Source organism: Ceratotherium simum, chromosome 6 (genome assembly GCF_057802395.1).
Source record: "Ceratotherium simum simum isolate JZ-2026a chromosome 6, ASM5780239v1, whole genome shotgun sequence".
Classification (NCBI taxonomy): domain Eukaryota; kingdom Metazoa; phylum Chordata; class Mammalia; order Perissodactyla; family Rhinocerotidae; genus Ceratotherium; species Ceratotherium simum.
Window position 1 is genome coordinate 71,378,914 of NC_141905.1, and position 24,694 is coordinate 71,403,607.

Below are 24,694 nucleotides of genomic sequence, written 5' to 3' on the forward strand. Positions count from 1 at the left end.
AAAGATACTAATGCCTGGGTGCTACTTCAGGGATTCTGATTAACACGGTCTGGGGTACAGCCTGAGCACCGGGATAGTTAAAACGTCTGAAGTGATTCTAGTATGCAACCAAGTTTGCTAACTACTGCGGGAAACTACGTTGAGAGGCCCAGGCTGTCTTATCCCACAACTGTGAATAATAAAACAAATATCAGCTGAGCCCAAACTCCAACTGAGCATGATTCATATTCTTTCTCCTTTACCATATTTGTCATACTCCCAGTAGAATTGAACAGTGTTCCCTTCTGGCCTCTAACTGGAGTTAAGGAGAATGTTCCTGGATGGTCTTTCTAGACCTGAAGCCCAGAAAAGCTGAAATATCTATTCTTGAGTAGCTGAAACAAAAGAGAAGGCAGGAATTAACTTATAGGTCCCTCCACGGTCTAGCCCCTATTAGCTCTTTGACTTACTTCCTCTCCTATTCCCCCTCACTCATTCTAGTTGAACCACATTGGCTGCCTTTCTGTTCCTCAAACATGCCAGGCACATTTCAGCCTGTTGTTCCACTGTTCCCTCTGCCTAAAATGCAGATACTCCCAGAGGCACATGAACTTGTCCCCTTGCTTCAATGTCACTTCCATCAGACTGTCCCACTTGCTTTCTGCATAACAAGACTCCATCTGACATAGCTGACTGCATTGTACACTGTATTAGAGTACACTATATCCTACGATGTGTCTGTCCACCTCCCCACCCCTCACAGGAATGGGGCAGAGTCATGTGTCATTCACTGCTAAACCCCCAAGTGCCCTTCCTTTATTGTTAACTGTTACAAGCCCAACCCCAAAACTCAAGTTCCCTGCCTTGCCTTGGAAGGAATTAACACTGGAATAGGTGACTTCTGTAATTCTACTCATGGGTTTAGACAAGTCTGACTTGGAGCATCCAAGTCGATCAGCTTAGATCCTACCACTCGCATAAGATTCAGGTTTTGATATATTCAAGTGTACATGAGCAGTCTGAGATCCCTGGAATATTGTAATCTCAATACACCATTAATAGGATTTATTTACTGAGGCGAATATGTAGGTCTTAAGACTCATGATTAGGGCCGGCCCCGTGGCTTGGTGGTTAAGTGCGTGCGCTCCACTGCTGGCGGCCCGGGTTCGGATGCCGGGCGCGCACCGATGCACCGCTTCTCCGGCCATGCTGGGGCCACATCCCACATACAGCAGCTGGAGGGATGTGCAGCTATGACATGCAACTATCTACTGGGGCTTTGGGGGGAAAAAATAAATAAATAAAATCTTTAAAAAAAAAAAAAAGACTCATGATTAAAGATGCCAATTTTTCATAAGGTAGTAGAAGAGCTCTTCCAAAAGGAACTCAAGACAAACTTTTTTAGTCAGCAGAAAGAAAAATGCTTTAAGTAAAAACTACAATTTATACAGAACATCCATTGATCTTTATTTGATATGACAAAATCTGCAATATTAAAAGACAGGTAACAAAATTTGAGCCTATATTGAATTTGACAAATTAAGTTCTATAGTATCTAGAATATTACATAAGAAATAACAACTGAGGAAGAAACAGGATAAAAGCATCACATGCAGATGCTCCTGGCAAAGGGGAACTCTATCTGCAGGTGAGGTCCATAGTGTGCAGTGCATAAAAAATCCTAGAGAAAATGCAATTGACTCACTTGGGTGAAGTGTTTTTCCTTTTCGGGAGAGAAAGAGGTGGCAAAGAGGAGCAGGAATTCAAAGGCATATGCAAAATGGCTTCTCCATTTCAAAATGGTAATAAAAATATTTAGATCATGGCACTAGGGCACCTTTGAGGAAAAGAACACCTTAACCAGAGTAGGCTCATTGCATAATTCTTTAGTAATATGTACAATTTTCAAGTAATGGAGCGGATTTAAAGAATAATTTTACTTTAACAGTGGCTATCTATTTTTCTTCTCGCCCTCTGGGGCTTGCTCTGTTTCAGTGTCACAGGGACACTTTTCCACACAATTTCTAGGGAACCATCCTCTTATTCTTGAAACACCTGAGGGAGAAAATAAAATGGATATAAAATAGTCAGATATACAATGACATTACTGAGACCCATAAGTCCTATTACTTCAAATTAATAAGCTTTTAGTTAGACTTTACTTTTTTTCCCCTTTACCATCTTTTATAAGCACAGTTTGAGAGGAAATAAAATACGATGTTTAAATGCTACTAACAAGCTAGAAAACAGGTATTTCCCAAACTCCATTATCTGGGAAAGGAGCTAATGTGGTTCAGAACAGTGTCTAAGTAGAGTCAGGAAAACTTCTCAATATGGGTGTTCATTTACATGTGCGTGATCATGAAGGCTGTTTTGCACAGTCATATTTCATCTGGTCCAGGGAACTATCTCCCTGTAGCCTTGGTGAATTTCCTTTTTAGACCTTTTCTAACATGTAAATTTCTACATCAAGGTTGCCAAAGCTTTCACATGGGGTTACAATTAACCCAGTGTTTTTAAAAGAGCATCCTGGATTAATCTTTACTTTAAAAAGGCACAATTCTGGGGCCAGCCCAGTGGCACAGGGGTTAAGGGTGCGCTCCACTTCGGCGGCCTGGGGTTCGCAGGTTTGGATCCTGGGTGCACACCGATGCACCGCTTGTCAAGCCACACTGTGGCGGTGTCCCATATAAAGTAGAGGAAGATGGGCACAGATGCTAGCCCAGGGCCAATCTTCCTCAGCAGAAAGAGGAGGATTGGTATCGGAGGTTAGCTCAGGGCTGATCTTCCTCACAAAATAAATAAGTAAATAAAAAGGTACAATTCTACAACTTAAATAAAAAAATAAAAAGACACAAAGTTTTAATCCATTAGTTTGTATAATAATTTAACAGGAATGTTCACTCAAAGAGGGAGCATAGAGGACAGGGGTTTACCGCACAGACTCTGTGGCCGGACTGCCTGGGTTGGGAGCCCTGGCTCTACCTGAGTTTAGCGTGCCCTTGGGCAAGCTGCTCAGCCTCTGTGTTTCAGTTCCCTCATTAATAAAATCTAAATGACAGTACCTACCAGAGAGGCTGTCGGGGACTTTAATACCACAAGAGAAGCACTTATACAAATGCTCGTCACATAGGTAAGTATGATTACAAATGTTAGCTATCCTTAACTAGACCTGATAAATACAAGTGCTATGGAGAAATAATATAAGGCGATTCTTTCTGTTGCTTAATGATGTGCCTTTCTATTTAGTTCCCCTAATGCATGGGATATGTGACTGTTTATAAAAGTTATTCTTGTAAAATTTGGAATTATTACTAGCAGTCTTGTCCTCTGAACAGTTCCTTCCATTCTCATACCTTCTATAAAGGAATCGTCAAGAATCTTGTCTCCATACAACCAGTATCTGAAATATTTAAAAGAACAAAATTAACTTTTTTAGGCTAGATGCCAATTTTGTCATTAAAGAAGAAATTCAGTACCTGCCATCACTCACCGTAACCCTCTTGTGGCTAAAATGAACTCCCCTTTCCGCAGCCTTATTCGAGGCTCTTCAGTGCAGGGGCTTGTGAAGAAAGTTTTGATTCCTTTATTCAAAGGACAACAGGCACCACTATAGTCTTCTATTACTTTATACCGAACCTGTCATCAGTGATCAGAAGAACAAGTTAAGATTTACCCGTATTTGAGTTTTTTCAAGTTTCAATTTAAATTGTTAAAGGTAGATCCAAAATATCAGGTGACAAGTCTTTCCCTCCCGGTCCCCTATCCACCCAGTTCCCTTACAGGAGACAATCGATGTTCCTAGTTCTCAAGGCTTTTCTCACCCTTCATTTCAAGCACATAGCTAAGAATTACATTCTAGAGCAGTGTTGTCCAATAGAACTTTCTGCAATGATGGAAATGTTCTATATTTGTGTATTCAATGTGGTAGCCCCTAGACACAAGACACAAGTAGCTACTGAGCACTTCTAATGTGGCTGGTGCAACCAAGAAACTGAATTTTTTATTTAATTTTAATTATTTTAAATAGCCACACGTAGCTAGTGGCCATCATATTGTACAGCATAATTGTAAGGATGGGTTTCATACTAACAAGCTACATTAAGGATAATTATTTTTCTGTTGGCAATATAAGTTGACTAAATTCCCTCCAAACCTCCAGGCCAAACTATTTAAATGAAAACAAAAGTGAATTGCATCAAATTTCAACAAATGTATTAAGAAATATTGTTTAATAAAATCCAACAGTTGGCTTCTACTCCAAGGCAATTTTAAAACCTATATAGAAGTGCAGAGCTTGATGAAAGAAAAAGGAAATTAGTATCACTGCAAAAGAAGTACTTACACTTCTGACTCTTTTATCGGCTTTTTGTTTCAACTGTTCTATCTGTTTGGAAGATAGAAAAAATTAAGTCTCATCATAATTTTGAAAAACAGGTTTTCCTCATCTATTGCATCAGAGCGACATGACAAACTCCCAATTTTCCAACATTTCAAACTGCTGACAATTCAAAGGCCATACGTTCTTTTAGCATGGAAAGAAGGCCCTAGAACTAAGAACAGGGGCTGAAGTGGGACTTGCTTCTCACTATTCTCTCCCTAATGTCTTTATCTGTGCATATTCACAGAGCACTCCCTGTGGCCCAGGGGTCAGGGAGATGTGCTCTCTGCCCTCATGGAGCTTCCAGGGTAGTACCAAAGGTGAAGATGACACAGATTCCCCGATTCTTTAGCAATGCAGCAGACGGCAAAACTCAACAGCAAGTCTTGACTAAAAGTCATCATTATAACTTACTTTTCTCCACTTATTCAGCAACAATTTATTAAATGGTACTATATTAGATATAGTAGGGGAAATAAAGATAACACATGGTCTCTGACCTAGAATCTTGTCAAGTTAAGTTAAAGATATAAGATACGAGAATTAAATAAAAATATGAGACTTTATGTGCAACCATACAATAGTATATGATTTAAGTGCCAAAGCCAGATGAGTCTAGAGCAGTTATGTTAGACTTTATGGAAGAGGTGGGACTAGAATGGGTCTTAATAATTTCACACAGAGAGGAGGTCATATGAGATAGAAAAAAACAATGTTGGCAAATTCAGGTGGCAGGACTGTACGAAGAGTTCACTGACTAGACTAGGCTGATCAGAAAGGATGATTTCTGTTAGGATATAGCTGGAAGGTAGTTTTAGGCCAGATTTTATAAGTAAGTTAAGGAATCAGGACTTTATCTCACAAGTATGGAGAGTTAGGAAAGATTCAAATAAAGGGAGAGACATGATACAGGGAGTGCTTTAGGATTATTAACTTAGATTCATTTTGCCATACTGAAAAATTTGTTATTACTTATTTTACTAAAAAAAAATCATCTGAGTTAAGGCAAAGAAGATGAGGCAAAAAGGAAGGGCTATTTGAACAGCAATACTCACTGTTAAGCTGTACTGGTGACAGCCTCTTCTTATCGGCCACTCCAGTCCATCTCCTTCAGGGGCCCCTGACCATGTAAATACCTGTTTAAAGTTCTTCCATCTACTTCCCATGTCATAAGGAAAAACAAAGACTTCATCTAGTTGATAATATTGAATTCGATCTTTAGCCTGTGGGTAACAAAGATATACGACGGCTGATGCCACTGCCTTAAATGACTTTACTACTGAGAACATTATTCTTCAAATTTGTATCATTCATAAAAATACTTCCTCCTTAGTAATGTTAGTGTACATAAAAGAGACTGACAAATTTATCACAATACAGGAAGAACCTGACAAACAACACCAACCTTGTATAAGATCATCCAGAGAATGTCTGACAGGGTTTATATAGGAATAAGCATTCAAAAATGCTTATTAAAGGAGTTAGTAACTTTATTCCATATATAAAAAATCCTCAGTGCTCCTGGTTGTTTAGCTGCACAAAGGAATCCAGGTGTAAGACGGGATGTTGATAAACAGATTTAAGAGACAGCAAGGGTTTATTCAGGGTGAAAGGAACTGTTTCATGGGGTGCACTAGAATGCAGTGTTTGTATCCTGAGTGGCAGTGACACCTGTGGGAATGGCCATGAATACTGTGCTAACATCTGCCAATCCTCCTCTTTTTTTTTGCTGAGGAAGACTGGTCCTGGGCTAACATCTGTTCCCAATTTCCTCCACTTTATATGGGATGGCGCCACAGCATGGCTTGCCAAGCAGTGCATCGGTGCATGCCCGGATCCAAACCAGTGAACCCTGGGCCGCCACAGCGGAGCGTGCGCACTTAACCGCTTGTGCCCCTGGGCCGGCTCCGAAAATTATTTTTTTAAAGCTAGTACGTGTTTGCAGGAGATCTTTCAGTTTTTCATACCATCACACACACATATACACTCATTTTTATATATATTTATATGTACATTTTATGTAGGTACATAAATATTCAGGTTGCATAAATTATATTCTAGGCATTTAAATTGTTAGCTTTAGCTTAAGGAAATAAATTGGCTTAGAATTTCTTAAGTTCCACTGACACCTAGTGGTCTATAAATACATTATTTATTCCTACAGTAAGTGTACAAACCCAGTTGAAATTTGTTGTATAAATTTTAACGTCTAGTAATTTCAATAAATTTTCTATAAACTTAATACAATCATTTATTTGAATTTCTTACTCAGTAACAGAGCACCAGTTTTAAAATAACTTGTAGATTTAGCATGGCACTTTATAAAGAGTCTTGGTCATTAGCAAAAAAAATGTTAATCTAATGTCAATATATTATGCTACCTTGAAATATTTTATTATCAGAGGACAGTATTTTAGGGAAAAGTTTCTTGCAGTTACTTATAAAGTGACGTTGATGTTAATTCAATTAAAAAAAACTGTCAAACTGTAACATGTACAAATCTACTAAATTGCATAAATCCATCCCCACCCAGATAGTAAAGGGTAATTTCTTTTCCCTTTTTGTAAATGAAAGCTTCAGAGGCTTCAAAATGGATTAAGAGTCTCTGAGAACAGAGATCTAAGCCATTAATGAAGAAAAACTGGTAAGGATGAGAGCAGTTTATGGAAATGACTAAGGCATGTCTTTGCCTAAGAGAAGCACTCAATGAAGTCAGAGGGATTCTATCAATACTGCATGTTAAAAAGTGACAGAGGGGGCTGGCCCGGTGGCGTACTGGTTAAGTTCACGTGCTCCGCTTTGGCAGCCCGGGGTTAGCAGGTTCGGATCCAGGGCGCGGACATACACACTGCTTATCAAGCCATGCTGTGGCAGGCATCCCACATATAAAGTAGAGAAGGATGGGCACGGATGTTAGCTCAGGGCCAATCTTGCTCAGCAAAAAGAGGAGGATTGGCAACAGATGTTAGCTCAGGGCTAATCTTCCTCACCAAAAAAAACCTGACAAAGGTGTGCAGTATGTGCTATAGGAAAAGGGAACAAAAGTACTTAACCTGGTCTAAGGAGAGTCACGGAAGGTTCCTTGGAGGAAATGACACCTAAACTAAGTCTTGAGGGACAAGAAATCAGGCAAAAAGAGGGGGAAAGAGTGTTCTAGGCAGAGGCAAGAACATGTGCAAAGATACTGAAACATAAGATGTGCAGACTATGAGTTATTATCAGTTGGTATCAAGTGTGAGATGGGGTGGGGAGGAATGGGAAATGCAGTTGGAGAAGAAGATAACGGGAAGATATGAAAGGTCTTATTATGTATAATGTATACAACACGACATTTCAGTCAACAATGGACTGCATACACGATGGTGGTCCCATAAGATTAGTACCATAGAGCCTAGGTGTGTAGTAGGTTGTACCACCTAGGTTTGCGCAAATACTCTATGATGTTCGCACAATGACAAAACCGCCTAATGATGCATTTCTCAGAACATACCCCATCATTAAGTGACACATGACTGTGTAAGCTAAGGAGTTTGAACTTAAACCTGGACCTCAGTGGTTCTCAAAGCATTCTTTGCACACCTCTTTGAGTCCCCAAGATCTTTTCTTGGGGTTCAACAAAGTCAAACAACTTTCATAATAATACGAGGATGCTATTTGCCTTTTTCATTGTGTTGACATTTGCAATGGTGGGTAAAATGGCTCACACCTTCAGCAGGAATCAAGACAGTGGCACCAAGCTGTATTAGTAGTTATTATATTCTTCACCACTACATAGTCAGTTCAAAACCAAACCAAACCAAAAAAAAAAGTTTTACATAAGAATGTCCTTGATGAAGCAATAAAAATTATTTTATTAAATCTCAACCCTCAAGTAGATGTCTTTTTAATATTCTGTGTGACAACATGGGAAGTACACATAAAGCATGCCAAAGTGCTTATCTCAAGGAAAACACCTGTTTGAGTTGTGAGCTAACAAAGGCTGTATGGCCAGCTTTTTTCACGTAATGCTATTTTTACTTGAAAGAAAGAGTAATGTAACAGACAAACTAAGGTTATTCAGACTTCAGTATCTGGCAGACATTTTTTCAAAAGGGAACAAAGTCAAGCTGTTACTTCAGGTAAACAACTGAGTATTTGTTGCCAGTGAAAAAATTAAGGCTTTCAGGTGAAAACTGGAATTTTGGAAGATTTGTATCTACCACTATAAGCTCGAAAGCTTTGCAATATATAAAAATTTTTCCCATAATATTGGTAGTAGTATGAATGAATGCAGTTTTTAGATATTGTATAATGAAATGTGTCAACGTTTAGAAAATCTGCATAACACTGTAAACCAATATTTTCCAAATCACCAATGTCTGATGCTATAAAATCACATATGGATAAAAAAGCCATTCAAAGAGCACGACAGACTGACAGATTTAAATGTAAAAGAGTACAAAAAATTTACTGATGTAGTTTCAGATCTCACAGACAACTAACCTTTCAAGAACTTATCAAGTTTTTTTTGGTGAGGAAGACTGGCCCTGAGCTAACATCTGTTGCCAATCTTCCTCATTTTGCTTGAGGAAGACTGTCCTTGAACTAGCATCTGTGCCAATCTTCCTCTATTTTTTGTACGTGGGATGCCGCCATAGCATGGCTTGATGAGCAGTGTGTAGGTCTGTGCCCAGGATCCGAACCTTTGAACCCCAGGCTGCTGAACAGGAGTGTGAAAACTTAACTAACCACTACATCACCAGGCCAGCCCCAAACTTGTCAAGTTTTAATGTAGTATCAAAGAATATCCACTATTATCTAAAAAGCCTATTAAAATACTCCACTCTTTTCTACCTCCTTATCTGTTTGAGACTGAATTTTCTTCATATACATCAATCAAATCAACATATCTAAATAGATTGAATGCAGAAGTAGATGTGAGAATCCAACTGTCTTCTGTTAAGTCAGATATTAAAGACATTTGTAAAAATATAAAACAATGCTACTCTTCTCCCTATTTTTTTATTTTGGAAAATATAATTATTTTTCAAAAAATATACTATTTTTATTAACATATAATGGTTTATTGTTATTTTTAAACAATAAAGCTTTAAAAATTTTCTCAGTGAGAAAATATGGCAAATATCAATAGATATAATACACATTAACAAAAGCTCTTTAGTGTCCTTAACAATTTTTGAGAATGTAAAAAGGTCCTGAGACCAAAGAGTTTGAGAACTGTTTCTGTAAATTAAAGCTCACAAACTGGCTGCCAGAGGGCTAAATACATCTTACAGGTGTGTTTGATTTGGCCCACAAAGGTTTTTTGTTTTTAATTTGAAATGCTTGCTAACATTTAAAAGCGAAAAGGAGATACCACAGAAATCCAGACCTCTTACTTTTCTTGAAAAAAAAAATGAGATGACCTCACAGTCCTGGGTGAGTACTCCCCCATGGCAACAATCAGCCTTGTCTGTCAGGCAGCTCTGGTATGCAGGCTGGCTCCACTCATCTAGGTTATCTGGATGGGCCCTGCAGGCATTTGGATTTACAACCCCTGCTACAGGGATGGTGAGGCCCCTAAAGTTTTAAGGAGGGAGCGGGTAGTCAGATTTACTTTTTACATCAGAATCACCATGGACAGTGTGAAGTATGTATTGAAGGCTGTGAGGTCTGTGACAAGCTAAATGTTATCTGTAAGCCCTATCTGATGTCTAAAGCACTAAGAAAAACTTGATGGCACCATGGTAGGATAGAAGTTTCTTTCCAAATGGGCTGCCTTCTCCACTAGTCTGAGAGAGAATGGCCAAATGGTTTAATGTGTGGCTGAGGCCTCTTCAGCAACTCAGAGTGTATAAAAAGCCTATTTCTCTGGGAGTTATATTAAACCAGGAATAAATCAAATGTTTCCTATATTCACCTTTTACATGGCATGCAAATGACTTAAGGAAGCCATTTGGTAGCCAAGTTTTCACTTTTGGGCACTTATTAGTTAATCTAGTCTATTAGTTAGTACTTTATTCATATTGAGGAGACAATAATAAAATTTACCTTCTCTTCAATCCATGATTCAATAGAAGTTTTGTTTCTGAGAATTATTTTCATCTGGAAATTAAACGATAGTGACATTTTATAACACAACTTTGGTTCATCTAAGATTATCATTATAGTAACCCTATGAGATCGTTTTTATTACTAATTCCATAGATGAAGATACCAGGATAACAGAGTTATAACACAGTTAGTGTGTGGTCCATGTAACTCTAAAGTCCTTGTTCTTAACCACTGCACTACAACCCCTCTTCATAAAAATGATTACATCAATCCACAATCAAATCTGAATCAACTGTTTTAATAAAAATTCAAGTTCTAAGTACTATCTTCTCAACAAGGTTTGCAGAGTGTTAATAAAACATTGATATAATCCATTCAATCAATACTTAAGTATATTTTGCTATTAAAATCTTTTATCACTATTTTTAATTGATCTTAAATTTATGATTAATCTACTTATTACAAGTAACAGTGACCCATTTCAGTCAGTCTAGATATTCTGCTTGCCTTAAAAATTGAATATATTCAGTCTTGATTCTATTTTTCAATTTTCCTATATATGGATAGTTCCATTTATGTAGCTTTTTACATCATAAGATTTTAGTTTATTTCTAATATGATTCTTAATTATAGGCATTGGAGAAAAAAGTCAAAAGAACTTGGCCCCAGGCTAGTAGAAAACATGAAGTATAACCAAAACCAGCTTATTTTAAAACCAAGAGTTCAAAAAGGGTTGGGTGATGCATCAGGGCCCAAGGCCAGCTAAGAGTTCTGCTCTTCCTTGAAGTCTGGCTGTGCCTTCATAGAGACAGTGTGACACAGTAAAAGCAACTCCAGACCAGGAGTCCTCATCATATTCCAAGGGCCTAGCACAACACCTGGCCCACAGCGGGCCTTCAATGAATGGATAAAATAATTAAGCAAATGAAGCGAGTCCTAAGAACTGTTTTGTGATCCCTTCAGGGTCACATCCTCCTTCTCTGCGTTCTCACAGCACTTTGTACATAAATCTATGCCATACACATGACCCTGTATTAGTTAACTGTTTACTACTTACTAATGGTGAGTCCCTGAAGGGCAGGAACTTCTTCATTTTCATTACTGTAGTCTCAGAAATTAGCAGAGTAATTCATCACAGAGTCGAGATTAAATATATCTTAGGGCTGTTACGGAGGTTAAAGGAGCTGACACATGTAAAGTGCCCCAAACAGTGTCTTGCACATAAGTGCTCAATAAATGTTAGCTATGTTATTATGATTATGATTAAATATATGCTATTATAAAATAACATTAATAATTATGTTTATTGAATACATGAATGGATGATCTTGGGGAAGTCACTTAAGCCTCTGTGACTCAATCATTCATCGGTGAGGAAGGGAAAATAAAACTCTTCAACCTCTTTTGGGGTTTATGTGAAGATCAAGAGAGACTATAAATGTGAAAAGAGATTTCTTAAGTATAAAGTGCTATATAACTCTAAGTTAACATTTTTAAAATTAAATCAATCACCTAGAAAATCTGGCAGTTACTTCAAAATTATCTGACTAGTAGAAAGAAGACTAAATTAATTACCTAGAAGTAATAAATAACAACAATTTCCGTTTCATACTGCATACTTCAATGCAGCTTTTATCTCTCTCTCATTATAAGCAGCCCCAATAACCTGACAATTTTTAGCTAGGAGTAACTGAGGAACTTACCTGGATAAAAAACAACATTCCAACAGCTATGGTTGTTCCTAAAGCTAATCCCAAGGCAAACAAGGTGGCAGCAAATGCAGCTAATCCAAATGGAATAATTGGAACAGGATCTCTCCGGGCTGCACTCATGTCAATCTTTATCGTGTTCCACCCAAAGGAGAGCTATAAACAACAACAGCACACACTCAAAATACTTGGTTGTTGTAAACGGTCAGACTCTAGCAGACTTGATCAAAAAGAGCAACAAATGACAACGTGACACTGTGGCCAAAGCAAACAGTTGTTTCTAATTAACACTGTGACTTGAACTCATATTGATATGCACAATACCATTCTTAGTTATCTTAAGTGTTATTTTTTTTTTTATTGGTTCCTCAGAAACTGTTTATTGGTTCCTCAGAAACTGTTAGGCAGACCACACAAACATTAATATACACGAACAACAGGAGACATCAGTCTGAATTGTAACTGTGTCTCCCATCTTCTCTTTGCTTTTCTATATTTACAGTAATCTTCCATGGCAACACATAGTCTGGGATTCAGTGCTTTCTTCCCTCATGTTCCACAACCAGAGGTTAAAAACTAGCAAAATGCAGGCCATGGATGTGCAAAACATTTTAAAACATTCAGAGTTAGGTGCCAACATTTAGAAATCAGGAGATTTTACATAAAAAATCCAGATTTTCAGATTTTTCTTGGAAAATTGGAAGATCTAGCATCACTGGGCTGGATCCCCAAACATCAAAAACTGGTTGAAGTCAAATATGGTCTGTCCCCAGTGTGCAGGACATGTGTTCTCCAGTTTGCCACACTCCCATCAGGCCTGTGTCCCTCATTTTCCTTCTAGGACTCTTTAGGGACTTGAATTTGTGACCCCTGAACTTCACCTCATGACTATTTGCCCATACATCAACTCAATCTATTGCAAGATATTTTAGGACATGCGTCTGCTCCATGGGCCACCTTCCAGGGCACTGGAATTAGAAATGAACAAAAGATCTACAACTTGCCACATGAATCTGACAGAAACGGAAACCACTACTGTTTGTCTTTCTCTTCTCACTACTGTTTTTTTTCCTCTAACTATTCTTACCACAGCTACCAAGTTTGAAATCTAACAAATTATATATATAGTACTAAAATAATTATCAATTTCAGCTAGAGCATGGAAGGTGAATTTCCAGAACAAAATAATCTTTCCTCATCTTAAAAATTAAGTTTAAATGCTTCTTCAAAAGGAATTCATATAAAGGTAAACCAAAGTTCTGTTTTCCCACCTAACTCATAGAAAGCATATTTTCAAAAGGGACTTCTTAAATGATCTTAATAACTACCATTTAATCTGGCATGATGATTTTATAAAGGAATTCATATAAAGGTAAACCAAAGTTCTGTTTTCCCACCTAACTCACAGAAAGCATATTTTCAAAAGGGACTTCTTAAATGATCTTAATACCTACCATTTAATCTGGCATGATGATTTTATAACAAACATTTTCACTTACCCGATTATAAAGCTGTGTATACATAGTCATAACAAAAACAAAGGCAGCATGAATACAACCCAGCGGTGCCAAAAGGAGAAACAGTGTGAATGAAGCATGATTTTGGTAACCACAACAGTTGTTGATCCAAGGACAGTGATGGTCCATCTTCATCACACATCTAACAAGAAAAATTTACATAAAACATGAGGCAGAAAACCCTGTCTGCTTTAAATAATTTGATCTTCAAAAGATCAAGCAAATAGGAACTGAGCATGTCCATGAGTCACAGAGGAATTATACTTCATGAAACAAAAAGAAAAATCTTTATGAGTTTTTAAACATCTCTGAACAGTGACTTCTTTTAAATTCTAAACAGTACAAGTGAAGGCAGGCTTTGTAACAGCTTCTGAGAAAAAGATGTCTGCTACCAGCGAGGTTGTTTTAAGAAGTCAGGAGGCCCACTGAGAGGTTCATTATGAAGAAATGAGCACGGTTCCTGGTTTTCCTCTAGCTCTGAAATGCAGTGACTGAAGTGGAGTACAACAGAGACTCAACAAAATCACTTATAAATCTCCACTGGGGTTGATGGGGCCTAGCAGACGCTTGTAACTTCCTTCCTGTTCTCATCCTTTAGATGTGGAATCTGTGAGCTAAGCAAGCTAACTCCAGAATAGAAGATGTGGTACAATAAGCGAAGTCTTAAGGGTTCCCCTAAACCTCAACATTTTCAACATAAATTTCTTATTAATCAGTGGATAGAGCTGTTCATTAAAAAAGGTTCTAGCTTGGAGCCGAACCGGTGGCGTAGTGGTTAAGTTTGTGCACTCTGCTTCGGCGGCCTGGGGTTCGCACGTTTGGATCCCGTGTGTGGACCTACCCACTGCTTATCAAGCCAGGCTGTGGCAGGCATCCCACATATAAAGTAGAGGAAGATGGGCACAGATGTTGGCTCAGGGTCAATCTTCCTCAGCAAAAAGAGGAGGAATGGCAACAGACGTTACCTCAGGGCCAATCTTCCTCACCAAAAAAAAAAAAAAAAGGTTCTAGTTTATTTCACATTTTTTATAGTGATTCAGTTTTCTTCCCATTAAGTTTTTTACATTAAACACTTGTGATAATAGGCACCTGGATTCATTTATTAGATTTGTATAAAGTGTAGATGTCAGTCAACTAAATAACAGAAAAAGCAGGTCTGTTTTATAATTTAGACTCAGAACAACTCTAAAGCTAGTCAAGATGACAGTTGACAAGCACAATTAATCCTGATCTATAGAAACAACTTGAAGGTATAACTTTTTAACTTGTTCTTGGCAGGGCAAGAAGCAAAGTAAATCTGTATTTTTCTAGAAGAATCTTTTCACTTATAACAAAAAAGAGTGAGATTTATTTATTATCAGAATTGATAATTGAAGAGTAAAATGGAGATTATGGACACAAGTATTCTGACAATATTTTTTATAAACTAGCCACCTTGCAGAGAATAAAACTAGGATTGATGTGGCAGAAGGAACAACATCAAAAGACCAGTAATCAAGTTGATCAGTCGCCAATGAATAGCAAAGACAGACAGTACCTGTTACACTTCCTGCAGTGATGTGACCGTGGTGCCTTGTACGCTTGGCAGACTTTACAATACTGGAGGTACATGATATCTTGAGAATTTTCCTTGGCAGCAAAATATAAACAAAAATACATCAGATATCTGACCCTAAGTAATAATAAGTCAAACCTTAGGAATAAATACTTTCCTATGGTTTGATTTTCTTTTATGGGGATGGGGAGGATGGAACCTTAACTTGTATCTGCAGCTGTTTTATTTGAGCTAAAATATTTTTAAATAATGAATTTCTGGTAACAGCAGCATCACTTTTCCAATTACCCAGAAGTCATTTTTAATTTCTCTTCTCCATGCTCCATCCAAATCCAGTGTCACTGAGTATACATACTTGGTTCTACTAAGATCCAAAATCCCAGTAGAATGGGAGGAGTTCAGAAAAAAAGGTAGCTGACAACTTGGCAGGTATTTTAGAGTGGGACTCAAACACCAGAGTTGATACTCTTTTGGAAATCAGGCCCCTCCCTTGGACCACTTTAACCACTTCCTAACTAGTTTCCTTTACTGTAGCCTCTCTAATCCAAAGCGTCTATTGTCAGAATAACATTCCTATAACACAACTCTGATTGCGTCAGAGCTGTGCTTGAAAACCTCTAATAACTCCCTATGGTCTAATTTCTCATGTATTTGAGGCCTTCCATAATCTGCCTTTGTTTCAGCCTTATCTTTACTATATAATCTCTTTTCCAGCCAAACTAGGCTGTCCATTGTTTCTGAATCCGTGCTACCACCATTCTCTCAACCTGAAATGCCCTCTTCCCCATCTCCTGTGGATAATTTCCGCTCCTCCCTCAGGTCTCCAGCTGAAAACGATCAGTTCTTCTAAATTCAACAGCATCCATCACATTCTACTCGATAGTTATCTGCACAAGTGCCTTGGTTTGTCTTCCCACTTATAAGGTTTTTCAGAACATGAACTGCATTTTACCCACCTCTGTACCCACTTCAAATAGCACACTAGTGTTCCTCCAACTGTAATGTATCTAACAATCACCTGGGGATTTTTTTAAACACAGATTCTGATTCAGTAGTTCTGGAGTGGAGCCCAAGATTCTGCATTTCTAACAAACTACCAGGTGATATCCCTCAGCAAAGGATATGAAAATTCATATGCATAAACTTTCTAACAATTTTTAAAAAGCCATAAATTGATTGATACTATCAATCGAGTGATAGCATACTTCCCAATATTATGATTTCACCACAATGATTTAAAAACTTTATGACTTAAACCAGCAGTTTCTAAAGTGTTTTTCTCAGTTTTGAGGGATGCTAATGTATTACATGAAAAAAGATCCTGGAGTTAAACCACACTGTGAAATTATGAAAAGTGTATGATATGCAGTGTTTCCTAGAAACTTAAGAACATGGACTCACCACCCTCCCTCCTTTTGTTTTTTTTTTTTTTTTGTGAGGAGGACCGGCCCTGAGCTAACATCCAATGCCAATCCTCCTCTTTTTTTTTTTTTTTTTGCTAAGGAAGACTGGCCCTGGGCTAACATCCATGCCCATCTTCCTCTACTTTATATGGGATGCCGCCACAGCATGGCTTAAAAAGCGGTGTGTCGGTGCGCGCCCAGGATTCGAACCGGTGAACCCCGGGCCACCGCAGCAGAGCGCGCACACTTAACTGCTTGCACCACCAGGCTGGCTCCCTCCTTTTTTTTTTTTTTTTTAAATGCAGAAGTATTCAATGAAATTACTTGGGGAAACCCTAATTTAGATCAATATCTTCGAACTGGTATGAAATAAATTCTTTGAGCTTTAAATAGTGTGATTAGAATAATATGCTTAGTCTCTACCAAGGCAAAGAGCAGGCTGTGTTTGATACTATTGGTTAGCAGATAAGGCAAAAACTAAATATATGATTATCATTAGAGTTCATCACATTAAGGAATCTTTTTCTTACCGGTTTCCACCCCAGAGGGACAAAGCCAGGGCCAACAAACATGGCATTGAAGTAATTATAAAGAATCATGACAGTCCAATTTATCAACATGATGAAATTCACACTTCCTCCAGTTGTATGTAAGGGCCAATACCACAACACAGAGTCAATCATGGCCATCGTAGAACATATTGCTATAACACTAAGGGCTATGATGGGTCCCCAGTGACACAGTCTCTTTAATTCTTGGAGATTTTCAAACTTCACAACTGAGCAGAATGTACCCATTTTGGTGAGGAAGAACGCCTTCCTATTTTTAAAGAATTATAGATTTCCTTTTTCTGTGCACACATTTCCATGTGCCACAAGTCCATGTGTGTTCTTTAACTGTCATGCCTTCAAGTTGTGAAACGGCAATGCAGATTATGCCATTTGTACTGTTACACACTCAGAGCTCTTTATCTTAAAGAGGAGAATCCAGTATCTTGGTTTGAAACCCAATCTAAAGAAAACAAAATAAGAAAGTTTAGTAAAACCTTTTATTATATACTATATTTATCAACTCCAATAATCACCTACACTAAAGCATCTTACAAATGCACTACTACGGGATGAGTATCTTAAATGTCAAAAAGAATGTTTTTCAGGCTGGCCCAGTGGCCCAGCGGTTATGTGTGAGCGCTCCCCTGCTGCAGCCGGGTTCGGATCCCAGGCAAGCACTGACCCACGGATGGTCAAGCCATGCTGTGGCGGGGTCCCATATAAAGTGGAGGAAGATGGGCACAGATGTTAGCCCAGGGCCAGTCTTCCTCAGCAAAAAGAAGAGGCTTGGCAACAGATATTAGCTCAGGGCTAATCTTCCTCATAAGAAAAAAAGAACGTTTTCATCTTATCCAAAATAGGGTTCAAGTCTGAATGGCATGTAAACTGGATACATGATTCTAAAATATACTTTTTATTCCTTTGTTCCCAACTTGTCAGAGGACTGTGACTACCCAACGTTTAATGAATGGTTTGAGGAGACAAAGTTTTAGAGCTGGGAAGGAGGCCTCAGAGTTCATCTAATCCAGCTTCCTTCTTCATGGAAAAGAAATTGGCCGGGAGGAGTTAAGTGATTAGACCAAGGTCACCAGCAACAGCAGACCTCAGAATAGAAACCAAGTCATCGAGCTCCCTTTACAGAGCTCTAAACTGCCTCTTACCTATCTCGAATTAAGTCAAGTACGATCCAGACATGGTCTATACCATTTGCCTGCGCTTGCCTCCAAAACACCATCATAAGGGTCTATTTGGGCCAAGGGTACAGAAGCGGGAGAGTGAAAGCAAAGACAGTGCGAGGAGAGGAGGGAGGGAGAGAGGTGTGTGTGAAATCACGACTGCAGGCGTATACGAGAACGACCACGAATGAGAACATTGGAGAAAAAAAGAAGAGGAAGTGCCTCTCGGAGCGAACGCCGGCAAGACCTGTAGAAGGGTCTTCCTAACTAGACTGGGGTGAGTCAGGGAACAAGGTCTGAGGTAGAGGATAATAAAGACGTCCTAGCAACAGATGCCCACTGCCTTGTGCCTCAGTTTCCCGCTCGTGCCGTGGAGCAGAGCGCTCGGATCCTCACTCAGGAGAACATGTGGGTGTTGGTCTCAACATCTGGAGAGTCTGGCCTCACTCGGGTCGGCCGAAGACCGCCAAAATCATGGTCACATCCCCCGCCTCGACTCCCACCTCAGACTGGTCATTGGTGCCCGCGCCTCTGCCACCGCATTTCCGGCGGCCTGGGCTCACCCAGAACAGGTTTTCTCTTCCTCGGATAACTCCGTCATGGGTACCCCAGCCCAGCGCAAGCAGAGAGCAAATCCTCGTTGCGAGAGGCTGGAGCGCGGGGCCGCCCACGACCCGTCGGTCTCCGCCAGCGCCCTCGCCGCTGCCCTCCCGCGCAGGCCCGGTGCGCAATCTCCGTGACAGCCACTTCCGGGAAGTTCTCCACATCAAACGTCCCGCGGGAAGCAAGCTCCTGTGACTTGTATCTTGAGGAGCCGGAGCCGCTTTCCAGAACTTAGAGGAGCAAAAAATTGCTTCCAGTGATCCCTGAGAACACGCATATTTTCGGAGGCTTTTTGGGGCCCTAATCGAAGTGCTTTTTCTTAACGAATTTCTTAATCGTGAAGCCTGAGCGGAAATTAAAAAGCGCACGGCAGCCCGATTTCCAGAGGACCGAGATTGTGACGAACAACCAGGAAGCGGCCGGGCCGGGAGCTGTCGCCGGTTCTGCGTTCTGCTCTCGAGGGTGCCCCCCGGGGACCCTCCACGGTGTTCTCCTGTCCCGCCTGGCCCCTGCCACGACCTAGGCTCCGGCCCGGGCCGATCACTCTGGAGCCACCATGTCGTCTGACTTCGAAGGCTACGAGCAGGACTTCGCGGTGCTCACTGCCGAGATCACCGGCAAGATTGCGAGGGTCCCCCGACTCCCTCCTGGTGAGCCCTGCCCCGGCCGGGGGTGTCGGGGTGGCCCGGAGAGAGCGGAGGCTCGGGGGCGGTGGAACGCCGCTTGAACAAGTGTCTCTGAGGCGCGAGGCTGGAGTGGAGCCCGGGGGCGGTGCTGGAGCCCTTCCGGAGGGATGGAGCTTACTTAGTTGAGGCCAAAGGGAGAGTCCAAGCTGGGTTGTGGGGTGCAGTGAGTGAAAAGAGCCTTCGGAATCTGAGCCATCTGGGCTCGAATCCGGACTCCAGCGCCTTGTTACCTGTATAACCTTGGGAACGTTTCTCTACGTCTCAGTTTTCGTTTGTAAAATATACAGATGTGAGTATTCAAAGAGAATGAATGGGTCTGCAGTATACAGCAATGTTGTTTTATTAGTAATAATATTATTTTATGCGGCAAAATAGGGTTAAGAGCGACGGTGTCTGGATTCAAATCCCAGCTCTGCCACTTAGGAGTTATGGCGCTTAGGCAAGTTTCTTAACCTCTTTCAACTTTCCTTCTTGGTAAAATGGGGAGAATTGTACGTCTCTCATAGGGTTGTTGTGAAGATTAAATGATTTAACACATGGAAAACCCTTTCTTGGTGTTAGCTGCTATTATCATTAGTATTTTTCATACCCTCAACCCCATTTATTATTTCTCATCCTTCTTGGCAATCTGTAGGCCAATTTTATGTAAAACTTGGTACAGTTTTTCTCACTTTTAAAATTCCACAACTGCCATCTAGAAGTGCTTTTATTTTTGTATTTTAGCACGGCTTACGTCCCATGCTAGACTGCCAACTATGTGAAGGTAGGATTGACTTACTCTTGGCATTTACTTAGAGCACAGAAAAATGTTTAAGTAAATAAACAGATGAATATAAATAAGATATTTTGTGATATTTGTTTGTAAGACATCGTTTGAGGATTTATCCTTCTCTAAATACAGATTTAATTTAAGTAGTTAGTTGCAGATAAGATTGTTACTTTTTGGCTTAGTTTTGTTAGGGAAATTGGAACATCATGGGGCTGCTAGACTTGGCCCTACCTGGCTCTAGAGTGTAACATGTAGAAAAGAGGATGCTCATTGATCTGTGAACTGGTGGGCAACTTCTTTCCCACCTTGTTGGTCAGTCCTTGATGCCAGCAATAATTTCTCCTGAACTAGGTTGTCATTCCTCTTTGCCTTTCCCTACTTCCCCCAAAACTTATGTGTTTATAAATAATTTTCTTCCTTTATTTCTTTGTTTTTCTCCCCCCCCCACCTATTTTCTATTAATAGGGATATTTGCTTGAAGCCAGGATCTCTGAACTTACGCCCCACTCATCTCCTGAAGTCCCAGTTAGTTCTGGAGGAGGTGGATCTTGTCTTAAGGAGGTTTATGAGTCCAAGTGAGGGAACAAGAGGAGAGGACGAAGGTAGCATATACCACCGAGCTCTGCTGCCTCAGAGATTTTTGTGGAGAAAGTGGCTGATGGCCTCATCACTTCATGATACATCACCTCGCCTCTTCTCTTCAGTTCTGCTTCTCTCCACTGCCCAAGATCATCTTGATTTTTGTTGTCATTGTTGTTGGAGACTACTTCCTTTGACTTGAGTCCCAGAGCCTCAGAATATCAGGACTTAATGGTTTCAGTTGGATTTTTGCTCAATTTTAATTGTAATAGTGTTAACAGTGAAACATTTTTTGTTTGGGCTAATAGCTTTTGTAGTCTGAGGGTGTTTTATAAAGTAACAGAGTCATCCCTGGGTGCAAAGTTGTAAAAACTATTTCCAAGAAAACAAATTTTGTTACAATTGCTTTTTCCTTGCCTTTATATTTTAATGTAACCATTCTTACCACATAGAAGGAAACCTTTGAATTAAGTACCTTAAAAATAAAGTCTTGACTCTCCTTAAGTACATATAATGTAAGGCCCAAACATAGCAGCTACATTACAGTTGAAAGGAGACTGTATAGCTGGCACTGGAAAAATGCTTACTGTCTTGACATAGTAATTCTTAAACATGCAGTGGTTTCTCTCTTAATAATTACTTGTGCTTGTTCCCTTTTAATCTGTTTATAATTGATAAATATAAAAAGGTGAAAAATATATCCATGTAGTTATGAATTTCAGTTGTATGTTATGTGGACTAACGAATTAATGTGTACAACCATGGCAAAAACAGTCTGATTAAAAGTAATTGTAATCTCTCTCTCTGGACATCATTAGTGGTTGACCCAGTGGAGATAACTGTAATTTTATTGAGTTAAGAAGGTTAAAAATTGGAGCGAACTTTTAAGTCATAGCAGTTCACTGCACAACTTATTAACTTATTTAAATTGAAGTAGAGGGGGTAGGATTGATTGCAATTCACTTCAATCTCTGCTGTGCATGTACAATGTATTAGATTGTTACTTCCGAAGAGAGTAGAAAAGATTGAATATTTTAAAACTTTATTTTAAAAAAGAAATTTGATTACTCTGTGATATGTTTAAACAATAAAAAGACTCTGCTCTTAGACTAAAGTGTTTGAATCTTAATTAATTTTGGTAATTGGACTAATGAGATGGATCAGTCCCTTCTTAGGCAATACTCTTATGACACTGTATTTGAAATTTGATTTTAGTGGTTAGTGTTCTGTGGTAAAGTCAGGAAAATAGATGAGTGGAACCCATTACTAGTACCAGTTGTCAAGTTCCTTTTCCTCTCGTGATGATTTGAATCCTAAGTCGGAGGATACTTCACAGGTGCAGAGGTTCCATTACATCAGGAGGGCTTCCTGAAGGATCTAAAACAAAATGTTCTTTTGTAATTAGTTGCTTACCTCACCATTCACAGAGAGATAAATGGTCTCTTGTGAATCCTATCACTTTGTGGCTGTAGTCAGAAATACCAAGAAAGTATTATAGCAAATTGGTTAAGTTTCACGCCTGGCATCAGATCTGTTTAGAATCCTAGCTCTGCTACTTACTAGATGTGAAATCTTGGGCAAATTCCTTCACCTCTCTAAGCATGCTTCCTCCATCTATGGAATTGAGGGTGAGGGGGTAATAGTTTCAACCTTAAAATGTTGTAAAAATCAAATGAAATAAAGCATGTAATACACTAGCAAATTTTTTTCCCAGAGAAAGTGCATGATAAATTAGCCATTAGTGATGTTATTGCTGCTGCTGAAGACAACAGCTGGTAGGGTTAGTCAGGACCCAGCTCCTCCAACTTTGTAATATTAATTGAACTCTTAAAGGAATCATGGACCTCAATTTTGCTTCCTTTCTGTGCCTAGACTAGAGTTAGGTGAATCTTTCTTGATGAACACTTATGTTTGAAGGGAGATGAGTGATCAGGGACTTTGGGATATGAAATTGGAATTGGACTTTGTACTCAGGATATCAAGGAGGGAAGCAGAGGAGAGAAGTGGAAGTGGTGGGGCAAGATGGGTGTTCTTTCTGGAAGGAACTGCTCAGGTCTATGATTAGTTATGCCAAGCCCTGGAGGCTTTTGGAGGCCATCTAGACATAGTATGGTCCAAGTATGGAAGAAGCCATGAACGTTGTTTGGTGATTCTCTCTTGCCTTTGCAAGGTAGTTGTAGTGAGAGAATTCAGACATCTGCTTTTATTTATGAATACTGTGGTTCGCTTAAAATATATGTGGCTCTGGAGCTGTTCACGTCCACGTGTAGCTATTGAGCACTTGCAGTGTGGCTTTGCCACAGTGAAAAGATAATATTTTGAACATATTAGGTTAAATATTTTTCCCCCCCAAAGCCCCAGTAGATAGTTGTATGTCCTAGTTGCATGTCCTTCTAGTTGCTGTATGTGGGACGCGGCCTCAGCATGGCCGCGGAAGTGGTGCGTCGGTGCGCGACCGGGATCCGAACCCTGGCCACCAGCAGCAGAGCGTGCGCACTTAACCGCTAAGCCACAGGGCCGGCCCAGGTTACATATTATTAAAACTAAAAAAATGTGTTAAAACTAATTTCACTTGTTTCTTTTTAAAATGTGGCTACTAGAAAACTTTAAAGTGTATATGTGACTTGCATGCATTACATTTCTGTTCTAGAGAGTTAGAGTTGAAGGGATGGCTGCAGTCCTAATTCAGGAACTCAGGTGCAGAGTGAGTTGAAGTGGAGTGGGTAGGACTTGAGTTACGTATATACACGCATACATACCCACCCTCTAATCCCAGAAGCATCCTCTCTCCCTTCAGCAATTTAGTTAACCTAAGTAATAGCTTCATCGATTTTTTTTTTAAAGTAAACTTTTAATTTTAGAACAGGTTTAGATTTACAGAAGAATCACAAAGGTAATACAGAGAGTCTGTATATACCTCATGCCAGTTTCCTCTATTGTTAACATCTTATATTAATGTGATACATTTGTTACAGCTAGTGAACCTGTATTGATACATCATTATTAACTAAGTCCATACTTTATTCAGATTTCCTTAGTTTTTTACCTCATGTCCTTTTACTATTCTAGAATCCAATCCAGGATTTAACATCAAAACATTTAGTAGTCATGACTCCTTAGATTCCTCTTAGCTGTGACAGTTTCTGAGTCTTTTCTTTATTTTTGATTCTATAAAACATCTAACCAGTTTAGAGGAGTACTGGTTAGATGTTTTATAGAATGTTCCTTAATTGGGATTTACCTGACGTTTTTCTCATGATCAGACTGGGGTTATAGGTTTTTGGGAGGAAGACCACAGAGGTAAAGTACCATTTTCATCACATCATGTCAAGACTACATACTGTAACCTCACTTATCACTACTAATGTTACCTCTGATCATCTGGCTGAGGTGGCGTTTGTCAGGTTTCTCCACTGTAAAGTTACTCTTCTCCTCCTTTTCTGTACTCTTCAGAAGGAAATCATATGCATAGCCCACACTTAAGGAGTGGGGGTTGGGGGGTCATGCTCCACCTCCTTGAAGGCTTAGTATCCATGTAAATTATTTGGAATTCTTCTGTATAGGAGGGATTTGTCTATTCTCCACTTATTTATTTAGCCATTTATATCTATGGACTCATGGTATTTATTTTATAATTGTGTTATATTCCAGTGCTACTTCGTTCTGTTGCTCAGATTGATCCAGCTTTGACCATTGGGACCTCTTTCAGTTGACTTCTGTATCCTTTTGATATACCCCCATCATTGTGTTGTTG

The 24,694-nt window shown here is 39.5% G+C and overlaps 2 protein-coding genes across 11 annotated transcripts in view; one reads left to right on the plus strand and one right to left on the minus strand.

Moving 5' to 3' along the window:
• Positions 1–1,421: 1,421 nt before the first annotated feature.
• On the minus strand, positions 1,422–19,008 carry ZDHHC6 (zDHHC palmitoyltransferase 6). Of its 3 annotated transcripts, none has more exons than XM_014785739.2 (11): positions 18,867–19,008; positions 17,108–17,588; positions 15,157–15,248; positions 13,602–13,761; positions 12,097–12,258; positions 10,391–10,444; positions 5,416–5,583; positions 4,325–4,366; positions 3,473–3,618; positions 3,336–3,382; positions 1,422–2,034 (listed from the first exon to the last, which is right to left on the minus strand). In XM_014785739.2, the coding sequence occupies exons 2-11, from the start codon at positions 17,372–17,374 to the stop codon at positions 1,931–1,933; spliced, it is 1,242 nt and encodes a 413-aa protein (XP_014641225.1). In that variant the 5' UTR covers positions 17,375–17,588; positions 18,867–19,008; the 3' UTR covers positions 1,422–1,930. The 3 variants fall into 3 exon arrangements, with proteins under 3 accessions (XP_014641225.1, XP_087288713.1, XP_087288714.1); XM_087432587.1 differs by having other exon boundaries at positions 18,807–18,952; XM_087432588.1 differs by lacking the exon at positions 18,867–19,008 and having other exon boundaries at positions 13,602–13,671; positions 15,159–15,248; positions 17,108–17,305.
• A 73-nt stretch (positions 19,009–19,081) lies between these two features.
• Positions 19,082–24,694, plus strand: part of VTI1A (vesicle transport through interaction with t-SNAREs 1A) — a 351,973-nt gene continuing 346,360 nt past the window's right edge. For 3 of the 8 annotated variants that reach the window (XM_014785741.2, XM_087432590.1, XM_087432591.1), the window contains exon 1: positions 19,083–19,556. In XM_014785741.2, the coding sequence (XP_014641227.2) occupies positions 19,463–19,556 (94 nt within the window). In that variant the 5' untranslated portion in view covers positions 19,083–19,462. Of the gene's footprint in view, positions 19,557–24,694 lie in introns of all 8 variants that reach the window. The other 5 variants (XM_014785740.2, XM_087432592.1, XM_014785742.2 and 2 more) reach the window with 3 other exon arrangements.